We start from the raw sequence: 13,860 nt of genomic DNA, 5'->3' as shown, positions 1-13,860 counted from the left end.
CAAGCCCTATTATTGTTTTACATAGTCCAGAAAAATCATCTACATAATTCCCCTTGAGGGAGGGACTGAGACAAAATTCAAGAATCAACATTTAAATTGATTTATGTTTCCTTTATGTGTCTTCTTAATCGCTTTCTGGAAGAGGTATTGACAAACAGTAATTTGTCCAAAAGAGACAAAACAGAAAAGAGATTAGATAGGATGTCACTCTACTCCAGAAGAGTTAAGAAATGAATATGTATTTGTATTTTATGTCTGCTTCACTTTTTTCCGCCTTTTTTGGACCAGATAGGTAACTAACTTCCTGATGAGAAAACTCCCTCTCCCAAGGCAGGACCTCACCTACTCTGCACTCTCAATCTTAAGAGAATTGTCTAGGGTACTGAAAAAACTCACCCAGGGTCACACATGCAGTTTGTGGCAGGGATGGGACTTGAACCCTGGTCTTCCTGACTCCTAGGTTCACTTTCCTCTATCCATTATGCCACGCTGACTCTCATATAAGTTTCATGTACTGCATTTTTTAAAAATTATGACACAAATCACAACTGGGAGAAAAAATTATTTCTTTAACTATAAAGAATAATAAAATTATTTTTCCTATAGGATACCAAGCATTCTGCCTATTTACAGCTCATCGTCTACCATTTTTTTCTATAAAATTTTAAAGTACCATATTATAATCACACATAAAGCCCTTTCGGACATTTTTCATGTCTTCAGAAACCCCAAAGAAGCTATGTCTACAGAATTTTACCTAAAAATTGAAGAATGTTAGTTTGGGGTTGTGATTAACTATAAATGTATACATTTCACATATGTGACATTATGCAATGAGGGGCTATATTCTTCTGGTAACAATAAAAAATTATGTTTAGAACATTATAATTCATCCTCAAATTAAGTTCTTTGGCAAGTCCCTTCATCATAAAGATAACTGACTACTCTATATGAATCCCTAATGTCTTATATATAAAACCATAGCTAGAGGATAAATTTTCAGAGAATTAATTTTTGTTTCTACTAGCTTAAGGAACTGTAAGTCTTACCTCTCTCTATTCAAATGGAAAAATATTGCAAGTATAGATCAGTTTTCCAAAAATAGCTGTTAAACATTTTCTGTTTTCTTTAAGTTTCCAAACTCACTTCTCCCTCCTCTAAGTTGTCAGGAGATATTCCCATTTCCTAATTTACTAAGGAGATGGGAACCTCTGATGTGAAATGTCTCAATTTCTTTTCTCCACACCTCAAAATATCTTCTTAAAATATTTTATTTTCCCCCATTACATGTAAAACAATTTTTAACATTCATTGTTTTTTTTTTAAGTTTTGGGTTCCAAATTCCATTTCTCCTTTCTTCCTCTCCTCCCACCCTGAGATGGTAAGCAATCTGATATAGGTTATACATCAATATATCTTTAAATCTCATCACCATATCTTCCTTTTCTCCTGTCTCAGATAGAGCTGTCTTTTCTCCTCTCTAACTCTTCTACCTGAAATATTTAGAGCAATGCTAGGGGTTAGCACATTGCCTGGCACAGTTAATACTTAAGGAATGTTTGTTGACTAACTGATGGAAGCTTAAAATATCACTTAATCCATCATTTTACCTTCAAATGAGATTGTACTTAAGAACTTTTTTTTCCTCATAGACATTTTTGGACTTGGAAATATGCAAAAAGGAGTACTGAGAGTCAGAAAGTGGAGACAAATACTATAAGGTTCTGTACCTAAACTTATATAAAAATGATCTCCTATCCTCTACTTTAGGCTTTCCAGAAAAAATATATTATGTCACCTCTCTTAGAAGTCCATTCTTATATTGTACAATCTCACATTTAAGGAACTCTTTTACTCTCTAATTGGAACGTTTCTCACAGTTTCCATCATTCCTTCTGACCCTGTTCTTCAAATGAAGAAGTGAACATTAAGAATTGGAGCCTGACTTGGTGATTCTGTCAGTCGCTAACGGCTTCTCTCTATTGAGCCCATGGGATAAAAGTAGGCATAAAGTAATATCCATATTAGGCATGGAACGGTCACCACTGGTGACTGATGAATGGACAAAGGTAGGGAGAACTGACTGACAACTATGCAATAGGCAAACAGGTCAAAAGTGGTGATTGCCTTATAAATAAAGCTTTGGCTTCTCTCAAAACATTCAGGATAAATGCCACATTTCTAAGTGAAAGTAGATGCACTAGTGAACTTAATGTCACTTGTTTCTTATCAACCTAATTCAGGTAGGGGAAAAATTACCTTGATAGCAGTCTTAGTGTTCTATTACTAATCTCTGTGTGAGCTACATTCAAAAGAATAAGAGCTGGGCAGCCTTCTGACACATATCTCATTACTTCATCCTAAAGAGAAACAAACAAACAAACAAAAGATACTTATCAAAATCTAATGTGGCTTGCGGCCTTCCCATTTTCTCTCTATCTCTTCTACTCAGCTCCGAAGGAAACACGTATTTATAGTTTTAGCACACACACAAAAAAGAAAGATGATATTATATAATCACACTAAATTTGATAAAGCACATTGAATGCATTAACTTGTTCAATCCCTACAATGCCCCTGAGGTAGTTATTACAGATATTATTATCCCCATTTTGGCAGCTAGGCGGCACAGTGAATAGGGCCCCAAATCAGAAGTCAGGAAGACTCATCTTCATGAGTTCAAATCTGGCCTCAGACACTTACTAGCTGCATGACCCTGGGGAAGTCACTTAATCCTGTTTGCCTCAGTTTCCTCATCTGTAAAATGAGTTGGAAAAAGAAATGTCAAACTGATCCATGATCTCTGCCAAGAAAACCCCAAACAGGGTCATGAAAAGTTAGACTCTACTGAAAAATGAAAGGACAATATATCCCCATTTTACCAACAAGAAAATGAAGCCTTAGAAAAGTGAAGTTATTTGTCCAAGGTCACAGATTCATTCTTAGGTCTTGCCTTGACTATAACTTCAGTTCTTTTTCCATTACACAATACTGCTTCATACTTACATAGCACAACTCAATTTTCAGTCTGTGCTGGCTAATTCATTGCGGCACTAATTGGTTTTGAGCAGAAAACTACACTTTTTTTTGGAGCTATGTTTATTCAGTCTATTAACTTTATTTGGAAATGATCCATTCCATTCCTCTGCAATACCAATTTCTCATTTAAATTTAAACTACCCAAAAACCAGCTCTAGGATGAGAAAGTAAGTGCTTAGGTGTCAAATATCAAAATGCCTTAACTATAAAGATATAAAAACTGCCTACATTTGAAACAACAGAAAATTCCAAAAAATAGGATTACTATCAACAAGTAGGAGGGAGGAAATAAACATTTATTAAGCACCTAATATGTTAGGCACTGTACTAAGCACTTTGCAAATATGATCTCGTTTGATCCTTACAACACCCCTAGGGTAGGTGCTATTATCATCCTCATTTTACAGCTAGAAAAACTGAGGCAAAAGAGGTTATGTGACTCACCTAGGGTCACACAGCTACTAAGGGTACAAGGCCAGATTTGAACTCAATTTTTCCTTACTCCAGGCCCACTGCAACAACTGTGATCCATGACTAGTTCCTTATTATAAAAGTTTGTGGCATATTACAAAACTCAGCCAGAATTTTAAGTTCTATACATGGAAAGACAAGTTCAATACAGGTATTTAACCATAGTGTTTTAAAAAGGTAAGTGACTGTATACCTAAAAGGGTGAATAAGTGGCAACCATAGTCCTGCTGCCCAAGTAGTCATGCCCAACACAGCAGAGGAGAGGCCTAGACCAGTTGTACACCTACCAGAAGCTAGGAACGTTTATTTTCAGTATCATTTCCAGTAATAAACATCCTGTCCCAGGTATTTCCACGAGTCATAAAACAGCATATAGCTAGGGCAGGTCAACAAGAGCCCTCTCTACTATGATAGGAGCCAGTCGAAGTGCCAAGACAATGGAATTGTGTGCCCTGTGTGTCCACACAGATTTGTCCATAGAGTGACTGAGCTAAAGTCCCATGCATCCCTAGCCATACGAAAAGCTCTGAGTGCAAGGACACTTCTGAAATATATCTTCCAGGCTTTCAGTAAATGATACCACACTGCTAATGTATTGGAGATGCAAGTAAGAAACCCTGTCCTTCCTTCTGCTGGACTGGCAAGACTCCCTCCCTCTCTGTGAAGTATTTGGACACTGCTACCCATTTTTGGTTACAGGTGGAATCAGCTAGAAAGAATGTGAGATCATTTTTGTGGGAGGAAGGGGAAAGATAGAAATCTAGTGATATGAAAGAAGTGAGTGGAAAACTATGTTTTTTTTAAATGCTGTGCCAACTGGAAGCACTATATTGCACTGGCACTCAATGAAAGGTACTAGCAAAGCAAACTAATAGAGAACAAAAGGAAGATAGGAATATTAGCTTACAACTTCTTCAGCAACAGATATAGAAAAGAAGAAAAGGTAGCCTCTCAGCAAAGAGAGGTAGGAGATATGAATTTTTAATCTACCACAGAATGGCAGCCCTTTGAGGTAAGTCGAACTAGAAAGCAGTCAGCTCCCTGTTCTTCTCTGTCTAGAAAAGATAGATGTCAAAACAAGGTAAAATCAGCTATACCCTCTGTTTCTAAAGTGACCTAGGAATTGTTTTCAAAGTGACTAAGCATATAAATACAACATTAATAAATAGTTGAGGGCCTATAACAGTTTGCAAATTTGTCTATGATGCTCTTTAGATTTTTTAAACATAAAACCTTAGACAATTTTCTGTGAGAAACTGAAGCATGTTGAATGAATATAGTTCTTTAAATGTAAGCTTGCATTTAAAATGCCTTTTTCCCTGAAAACAATAGTAAAATCTGGATGGAATTAGCAGTACCACATATTATTAGAAATTACAGTTGGTAAATACTTTGATGTTTCCAAATTTGATGCAGATGTCACTGAGGTTTGACTTTCTCACTAGACTAGCAAATTCAAAGAATATTTAAATTTACTTGAGACATAATAGACAAATTACAAAAGAAACTAAGTCTTATACATCTAGTTATTTCCCACAGTGTCTAGCACACAGTATGTTCAATAAATACTTGCTAAATGAATGAATCAATCAATGAATGAAAGAGATTTGGCAGAAGTGACTATAGCTAGAGAAAAACATCTGGAGAATGAGGGAGGGAAAATTTTCTCTCTTTCTGATGGGGGAAGCATATTTTCATTTTGTAAAGAAGTAACAAGTAAAAAGAATGAAACTACTCTTTCTGATGTAACTTTTTACATGATTATTGATGTCTCTCAATATTATGGAGTACCCTTCAGGGAACTATATCAACATAAAGAAGCAACCTAATCACTTCAAAGTATCTGTGACTTAACAACAGAGCATAATGGAAAGAGTGCTAGGTTTGGAGTCAGATATCCAGTTTCAAATACTGACTAGGCTTATCCTCTTCGTATGTTCCTGAACAAATCACTTAACTTCTCTGGACCCCATTACCTCATCTGTGAATTGAGAGGTTGGATTAGATGACCTCCAAGGAGTCTTACAGCTCCAAATCTTGATAATGTTATCTATTGGCTATCCATAGGTGTTTCCTCTATGTTGGTGAGTACAAATAAAGCAGTTAATTTAAATCCACAATGGTAATAACTTAGTAGGCAATAAGGAAGTAAGAGGAGAGGCTTAGAACAATTAAAAGCACTTGAAAATTATATGTATATACATTGTATTTATATTTCATTTGTACTTTTTCCACACTTAAAAATAACATTTTTACCATCAAAATTGAGGAGGATGGGGTGGATTATTTGAGGAAATTGCTGCCAGATGCTGTGAAAACTGGAGACCACCAGAACTGCTCAGCTAGTAGCCAAGAGTTAGCAGTAGTCTCTCTCAGTGGAAAATCTCTGAAGAAATGACAGAAGTAGTTAAAGAGATCTGACCAGTCATAACTGCCCCCAGAAAGGCAAAGACTGAACATTATCTGTGACGCCTTGTACATTATGTTTACTTAGTAAATATTTGTTGAATTGAATCAAGTTATTTGCACTTAGAACAGTGCCATGCACATAGTAGACTCTGAGATAATATATGCCACATGTATGATTATGCACCCTTTCATTTACTTTTAGCAGAAATGGTTCATTAAAAATCTTAATGCTTTGTCATCATCTCTTACCAACCATTGAGAGGTATGGCACTATTGTTACTGATAACTGGAAAACATCTGGAAGGAAATTATATCTAGAAAAAAATCTATTTTTTAGATTAGGAAATACAAGCTAGGGTGGTAGGTGAGACAGGGAATCTGTGATTATGTCATATGTATGTATATATGCATGTGTAAAATAAGCAGATAGACCTCCATATGTATATATGCTTCTCTAAATATACATAAATACATATATGCCTATATACACATAAATATACATATAGCCCTATAAAAAGATAAGAAGCAGGTTTGATTATCTCTGTTTTACAGATAAATTGAGAAAATAAATCCTTAAAGTACTTGCTTTTTTTCAGAATTCAAACTGAAATATACCATTTCTAACTTCATATAATAATACTCTTTTTTAATGAATAGATAATTAATTAAGGTCCAAGTTACTAAAAAAAAAAAGTCTTCATTGTCACTTCCCCAAATATTTATCAGGGGCAAGTAAACCAGCATTGGACCAATCTATTCATTGAACTTATTTTAATGATTGGTGCTCTACAATGAAGTCCTATTAGGATGCTTCATTGTGGCAAGAAAGTGACTTTGATTTTTCAAAGTCTATGCCTTTGGGGTTCATACACTGATAAGCCTGATTAAGCTGGAAAGACTTGGGGAATAAGGTTAGTGATGGACTATATTCCACTTGTCCAAAGCTCAGCCTAGCCAAGAGAGGCTCATTGCCAGAGAGCTAGCCACCAGATGAGAAGTTTTTTTAGTCACATCAAGTCATAAAGATCTTCTACTAAGGCTGGAAAGATTTTGGTAAGTGTAAGACTGAATTCCATGGATGAGAGTGTTGTGACTTATACAGATCACTGACAACCAATTTGGTCATGGAAACAGTCAGAAATTCCATGGAAATGGAATTTGGAAATATGGCCCATTGCCATGTATGTATGTATTTATATATGTGTAGGTATGTATGTATATGAATGTGTGCATACCACATCTATGAATGTGTATATATTTAACCAGCTTTCATTGGCAAAGGGAACACACTATGAGGATACTCCCTCTGTTAATTGGTCATTTCTCTGCAACTTATAGTCCTAGAGAGTTACCTAAGATTATAAATATGGTTCATTTTAATGTAATCTTTGGCTTATATAAGTTTGCCAGTGTTGACAGCAATAGGTACATTCCTTCAAATTACCATTAAATATAGGGACAGAAATTTCCTGCCAATTTTAAACAACTTACCTTTCTCTCATAGAATTAACCTCCAATCTTTAAAATAAACACATGGAGTATAACTTTCTTTTGGTAACATTCTTAAATATATATTGGTACTCCAGATTGTAAATGCTAATATTCATTCATTCTTTCTCTCTCTCCATATACATATATATACACATACACATGTGTGTATCACATACATACACCATACACACACACACACACACACACACACACATACACACACACCAATGCTCGTATAGGAAAAAAAAAAGATGATACTCACATTTAATCCTTCATATTCAGAGACATTTAGTTATTGCAAATTTTTGCACTGACCTAAATAAAACATAAAGACCATATTATAAGATTTACTGCATACATTTAAACTTTTTTAAGAGTATAAATAAGAGTAAGATTCCATGAAATGTAGCACATTCATTAGAAAACAAGAAATTTTGGCAAGCAGTTCACTCTAAGTACATGCCTGCTTTTCCAAGGAAGTGGTTCCTCTTGGCCTAAAATTATAATATGTAGACAAGCTTATAATTTCATGAAGATAAAAAAGGGAAGTGGAAAGAAAGAAATTATTCATTTCAGAATAACAGCATACATCACAGCTTTGAACCTTCGAAACACTTCAATAAAACCAACTCTTGTATTTCCACAGCACATCTTGGAGATTGGCACAAAACCCTCCATTCACCAAAAATGAACAGTTTATATAAGTTGCTCAAGGAAAAATTACAAATCATCACTAAAAATACAAGCAAAATCTCCAGACATTTATTATTCAAGAAATATTTAGCAAGTGCCCAGTATGGGCAAGGTATGATGATAGTGAAGAGGAGGTGATAGGACAATTCAAAGAAGATAAGACATTCAGCAGAAGTTTATATCTACCCAGAAAAGTAAAATATTAATATTTTCAAAAAATACTCTAATATATTACATTATACATAAATGCCATATGAGTGGCACAGATAATAATGATGTGGCACAGATGTCCAGGGGAAAATGAAATCACTTCCATCTCAGGTCATCAAGGAAAACATCACAGAGGAGTTGAAGTTTAAGCTAGGCCTTAAAAGATGAGCAGGATTTTGATGAGAGGTGAGCAGGCATACTCGGTGGAGCAACAAGATGAGGTGGACCAGCACAAGGTAGGGATATATTTCTGCTACTTAAATTCATAGGTAGCAGGTCCTCTTCTCATGTCAAAACAAGCCTCAATTAATAAGAAAAAATATGTTATTAATTATAAGTACATAGAAACACAAAGAGGCAGAACATAGCAGAGAGAGTGCTGGGCTTAGATTCAAATCCTATCTCTGACATTAGTTGCATGACTCAGGGTCTAAGTCCCTTAAACCATAATGCCTCAGGCAACTTCCTAGGGTTCATCTGGCTAGTCCTAGTTGTGTTTCCACTTGCTGATGGAAGAATCCTTTCATTGACGAAATGACACGTCTTTCATATATTTGCTTAATAATAACTCTATCCTAAGTAACATTTCTTCCACTGTAAAAAGTGGACCATCTCCTAAATTAATGATGCAAACCAGAAGTATGTTAAGAACCAAAAAATAGAAAGAGACCTTTGAAAGAAATGTTGATCTTGGAAGTCATCAGCAGTACAACTTAAGGAAAATATAGATTCCAAAAGCAATACATGTCAACTGGATTTGGGTGAAAAATATTTTTACAGGTCTGAACAACTGCCTGAGAGTAGTGAGACTATCCTTTCAATTTTAAAATTAGGTTTCAAAGATTCTGTCTTCATCAATAAGTACTTATTAGTGCCTAGTATTGTGCCAGGCTCTGCGCTATATGCTGGGGATACAAATAGAATGAATGAAATAATCCCTATTTGCAAGAAGTTTACATTGTAATAAAGGATACAGAAAAATACAAAAGTATACACAGAATATGTACACATACATACAATACATAAAGAATAAATTTCAAAGACAATTAATGCAAATAAATACAAAGTAGTTAAATACAAGGTAGTTTGAGAGAGAAAGATCTAGCCATTGGAGATATCAGAAAGGCTTCATGTAGAAGGTGGTACTTGAGCTGAATCTTGAAAAGAGGAATTTCATGTGATGGAGATGAAGAGGGAGTATGTTACAAGCATAGAGGGCACCCAGTGCAAAAGCAGCTAGATCGGAGACTGAATGCATGTGTGAGCAATAGAGAGATGGTCAGTTTGTCTGGATTGCAGCATATGGGAAGATTAATGTCCAAACAACTTCGGAAAGATAAGTTGGAACAAGGTTGTGAAGACCTTCAAAAGTTAAAAAGAGGAGTCTATATTTGATTACACAGACATTGGAGTTGGCTGAGCTGGGCAATGACACAGATAGATTTATAGTTAAGAAAATCTCTTTGGCCACAATGAGAAGGATAGACTGAAATGGGGAGGTACTTGAGGCAGGAAGACCAATTAGGAGGCTGTAGCAATGATACTGGTGAGAGGTGATAAAGACCCAAACTAATGTTGTAGCTGGGTGAGTAGAGAGGAGGAGTCAAAAGCAAGACATATTATGTGACGTGAAAGAGAGTGAGCAGTCAAGAATAATGCCAAGGTCACAAATCTGGGAAACTGGGAGAATGGCAGTGGTTTTGAAGCAGAGAAGTTTGGAAGAGGACTGGCTTGGGGGAAAATATGAGTTCTCTTTTAGAAATGTTAAATTTGAGAAGTCTCCAGGACATCCAGTTTGAATGTCTAGTAGGCAATTAGTGATACAAGATTAAAGTTCAGGGGAGAGACTAAATACATAGATCTGAATGTCATTAGCATAGAGATGATAATTAAACCCATTAGAGCTGAGAAGGTCACCAAGAGAGTCATTGAAGAGAGACAGGAGTAGGGGGCATAAGAGAGAGCCTTAGGGACACTTATAATTTGGAGACAAGATCTAGATGATGAACCAGCAAAGGAGAAGTTGTTAACTGAGATACCCTGTTTAGATAACTGGCTTATCGGGTGTATATTATCCCCTGACAATACTTTTTCTGTTTGCTGAGTTTTAAAAGGTATTGCCACTAATTATTATAGTTGATTCATGATGTTCAAGGAAACAAACGTAATAGACTCAATCACTTCTCATCTAATCATAGCCAAAGTAAACTCAAAAGATTCTTTTCCTAAACCCTACTTATACTAACAAGTCAGTTTCCCAGAGCAAGACTGCATCTCCCTTTCAAGATCCTGCAAGTACAGTGTGATTCTTCTCTAATAGTACCAACTTGAAGCCCCATTACAGTGTGCTGTCCTTAATGTCAACCCCAGAGATTAGTACTTCAATATCATTTAACCAATTAACATACATTTTCCCTAACACCTGGGAGCATACTCTTACCTATACCACATCTTGATCCCTGGGGAGAGTGGACTCCAACTTAAAGTGGTTGTTACAAGGCATTTGCTCCCAAGTTCACTTGCAAATGTGGCATGTCCAATCAACGAACTGCTGTGGCTCCCTCTTGGCTACCCTTCAATCAATGCTAGGTCAAAAACATTGCTAAAGACTTTACCCCTCATCATCTAGGCTTGCCACAAAATCTAGGATAAACTATACCTCCTGGGCATCTGGTGTCTCACCATTCTGAACTCTCAGCGCCCAGGAGGTCATAGTTGTCTTCAGTATATTTTCACCTAAAAGATGGAAAAAACAAATGCAAAGAGAAAAACAGAAATCTGTATTCATGGTCCACAGGTCAGCCCTAGGTAGGGAAGATATAAGGTCTCTCCCTATCCAAAAGCTGGATATCTCTCTCATCAGAATTTGGGAAATAGCAGGAAACTTATTTTTGCCAGTCAGCACCTTTTGAATGTACCCTGGTTCTGGCTCAGTAGCCAATCAAAAGTCTGTTTCTTCACCATGTGCTTGGTGAACAGACCCGAGACCAAATGTCTGCATGTGCTCCATAATCCACATCAACCATGCCCACTGTGCATTCTCATAAGAGCTGGCCTCATTGGCCAATCCTTCCTGTTACACAAGAATCATAATGGCAAACTAATGACAAAAACAGTGATAACAGAGTAGTTTACATTTGTCAAAATCTGGGTCTAGGTTATGCCTGATTTGGAGTCTTAATTGTTGGACAAGTGGGCTACATTTTACTTTTCTATCAAATAATTTCATTGTTTATAATAAGTGCTCAAAAAGGATGTGAGTAAATAAGCATTTATTAAACACTTGCTATGTGCCAGGCACTGTGCTAAGGGTTAAAGGAAAAATAGTCTCAGTTCTCAAGGCACTGACAGTCTAGTAAGGGAGACAACATGTAAACAAATAGGTATATATAAGGGACATGCAAAGTAAACGGAACATAACCTCAGAAGGGACCAGCCCCAGATTGAAAAAGCCCTTCTCCATACGGTAGATGGATTGAACTGAGTCTTGAAGAAAGTCAGGGAAACGAAATAATCAATCATTTATTAAATACCAAGCACTGCGGAGTCAAAGACAAAAAGGAAACAATCCTTGCCCTCAAAAGGAGCTTACATTTTATTAGGGGAGACAACATGGACGCACATAGCAAATATAAAAATACTAGATAATTTGGGGTGGGAAGGCACTAGAAACTGAGGGGATGAGGCTTCATGGAGGAGAATTTATTTGAACTAAGTTTTCAAGAAAACTAGGAATTCTAAGAGGTAGTGGTGAGCAGGAAGGATGTTCCAGATATGGAGTATATCCTATGCAAAGGAATGGAGATGGGAGATAGAATGACATGTGTGAAGACCAGTTTGGTTAGACCACAGAGTTTTTGAAAAAGAACAATAATTAATAAGGCTTTAAAGGAAAGCTGGAGCCTAGTTGTAAATGTTTTTAAATGGCAAGTAGAGGAGTTTCTATTTTATCCTAGGGATGACAGGAAGCCACAGCAACTTACTGAGTGAGGAAGTGACATGATCAAACCTATGCCCTGGGAATATCCATTTGACAGCTGTGTTGTGGGTGGAGCAGACAGGATATTATTGTAACAATACAGGCAAGAGGTGGTGGTCATGTGATTAGGGAAGAGCCAGGTGAGAGAGAGGTGCACACAGAATCAATAAAACTTGACAACTGACTGGATGTATATGGGGTGAGAGAGATTTAGAAATGGAAGATAACCTTGAGATAGGAAAATTGGTAGACTAGGAAAAATAGTGGTGCCCTCACAGAAATAGCAAAGTAGAGAAGAATGGGATTAAAAAGGAAAGAGAGTGAGTTCTGTTTTGAATATGTTGAGAAGGAGATGCCTAGGGGATATGTAATTTGAACTGGTCAGTAATGAGAGACAAGTTCAGGAAAAAGACTGGCTAAATATAGAGATCAGGAAATCATCTGCATAAAGATAATAACTGGACAACTAACAAACCACAGATATTACAAAATCAAAAATAAACACATGGAAAAAATTAGCATCAACATAATGAGTTGATAAAAATAACCAGCAATTAGGGCAAAGTATTTTTTATCATAATGACCTGTCTAGAATGTAATGGTCATAAAAACAGATTTAAATCTCACTTTTTATTTCTATTTCTTTCCTCTAAAAAAATCCATGCTTTTTTCAACTGTAAAGAAATCATCACAAAGGATATAAATCAAGCTACTCAACAGTTTTATTATTTTGGTCTGTATTCTTTATTTAAATATATTCATAGTTGTTATTGTACTTGTGCCTTACTGGTCTGATATTATTAGGAAAATAGCCGTTACACATTAGTGAGCTTTCAATATAATTAAAGCTTAGTCTTTAAAGTTAAACTTCAAATCTATTCATTCTGATATACAGAAATTATAAAATGTTATTACCAAGAGAGACCATTAAATATTATTGTTTTAGTACAACTCTCTTGTTTTACAGATGAGGAAACAGGTTCTACAGCAAATTTTGCTAAGATATACATTTCTCTACTTTTTTTAAAATATAGCATGCAGAACATAGATATAAATCTAGAAAGGATGTTAAAGATCATTTAGTTCCACTTCATTTTACAGACAAGAAAGTTCAGGCCTGGAGAAGTTAATGACTTGCCCAAGATGACATAGGTAAGCACGTGACAGAGCCAGAATTCAAACACAGATCCTATAGAATTATTTACAACATATGATAATGATTTTATTATTTAATTATATTATATACTAATTATATATTATGCATAATATATATCATATGATTGTGTGTTATATATTATATATCAATCATTCAATTATTTAAAATAAAATATTTTCATTATTTAACCTTTTTAAAAATATAATTTAATTTTTTTGATGACTTGGGTCATAAATGTATGACCTTGTAGCCTATAAAATAGTGGTTTCTAACATTTTCACATATAACAATACCTTCACATCAAAAATTTAAGACACAATAGTAGTTTCTCTCTCTATACACACACACACACACACACACATATGTATATGTCCACTGGTTGAGAAAAAAGATTGCTACTATGAATTTAGTA

The 13,860-nt window shown here is 35.6% G+C and overlaps 2 protein-coding genes across 2 annotated transcripts in view; one reads left to right on the top strand and one right to left on the bottom strand.

Moving 5' to 3' along the window:
- FBXL13 (F-box and leucine rich repeat protein 13) overlaps positions 1-13,860 on the bottom strand; it is a 254,089-nt gene that overhangs the window by 116,742 nt on the left and 123,487 nt on the right. The window contains 2 exon segments of the mRNA XM_027838888.1: positions 2,260-2,360; positions 7,673-7,725. Coding sequence (XP_027694689.1) covers positions 2,260-2,360; positions 7,673-7,725 — 154 coding nt within the window.
- The window catches only part of LRRC17 (leucine rich repeat containing 17), a 56,743-nt gene that overhangs the window by 5,819 nt on the left and 37,064 nt on the right, over positions 1-13,860 (top strand). The gene's annotated exons all lie outside the window — the stretch shown is intronic.

The sequence above is a fragment of the Vombatus ursinus genome, unplaced genomic scaffold (genome assembly GCF_900497805.2).
Source record: "Vombatus ursinus unplaced genomic scaffold, bare-nosed wombat genome assembly UNPS02014830.1, whole genome shotgun sequence".
NCBI classification, from domain to species: Eukaryota; Metazoa; Chordata; class Mammalia; order Diprotodontia; family Vombatidae; genus Vombatus; species Vombatus ursinus.
Note: the sequence above shows the minus strand (reverse complement) of the source record. Positions and strands in the feature narration are given on the sequence as shown.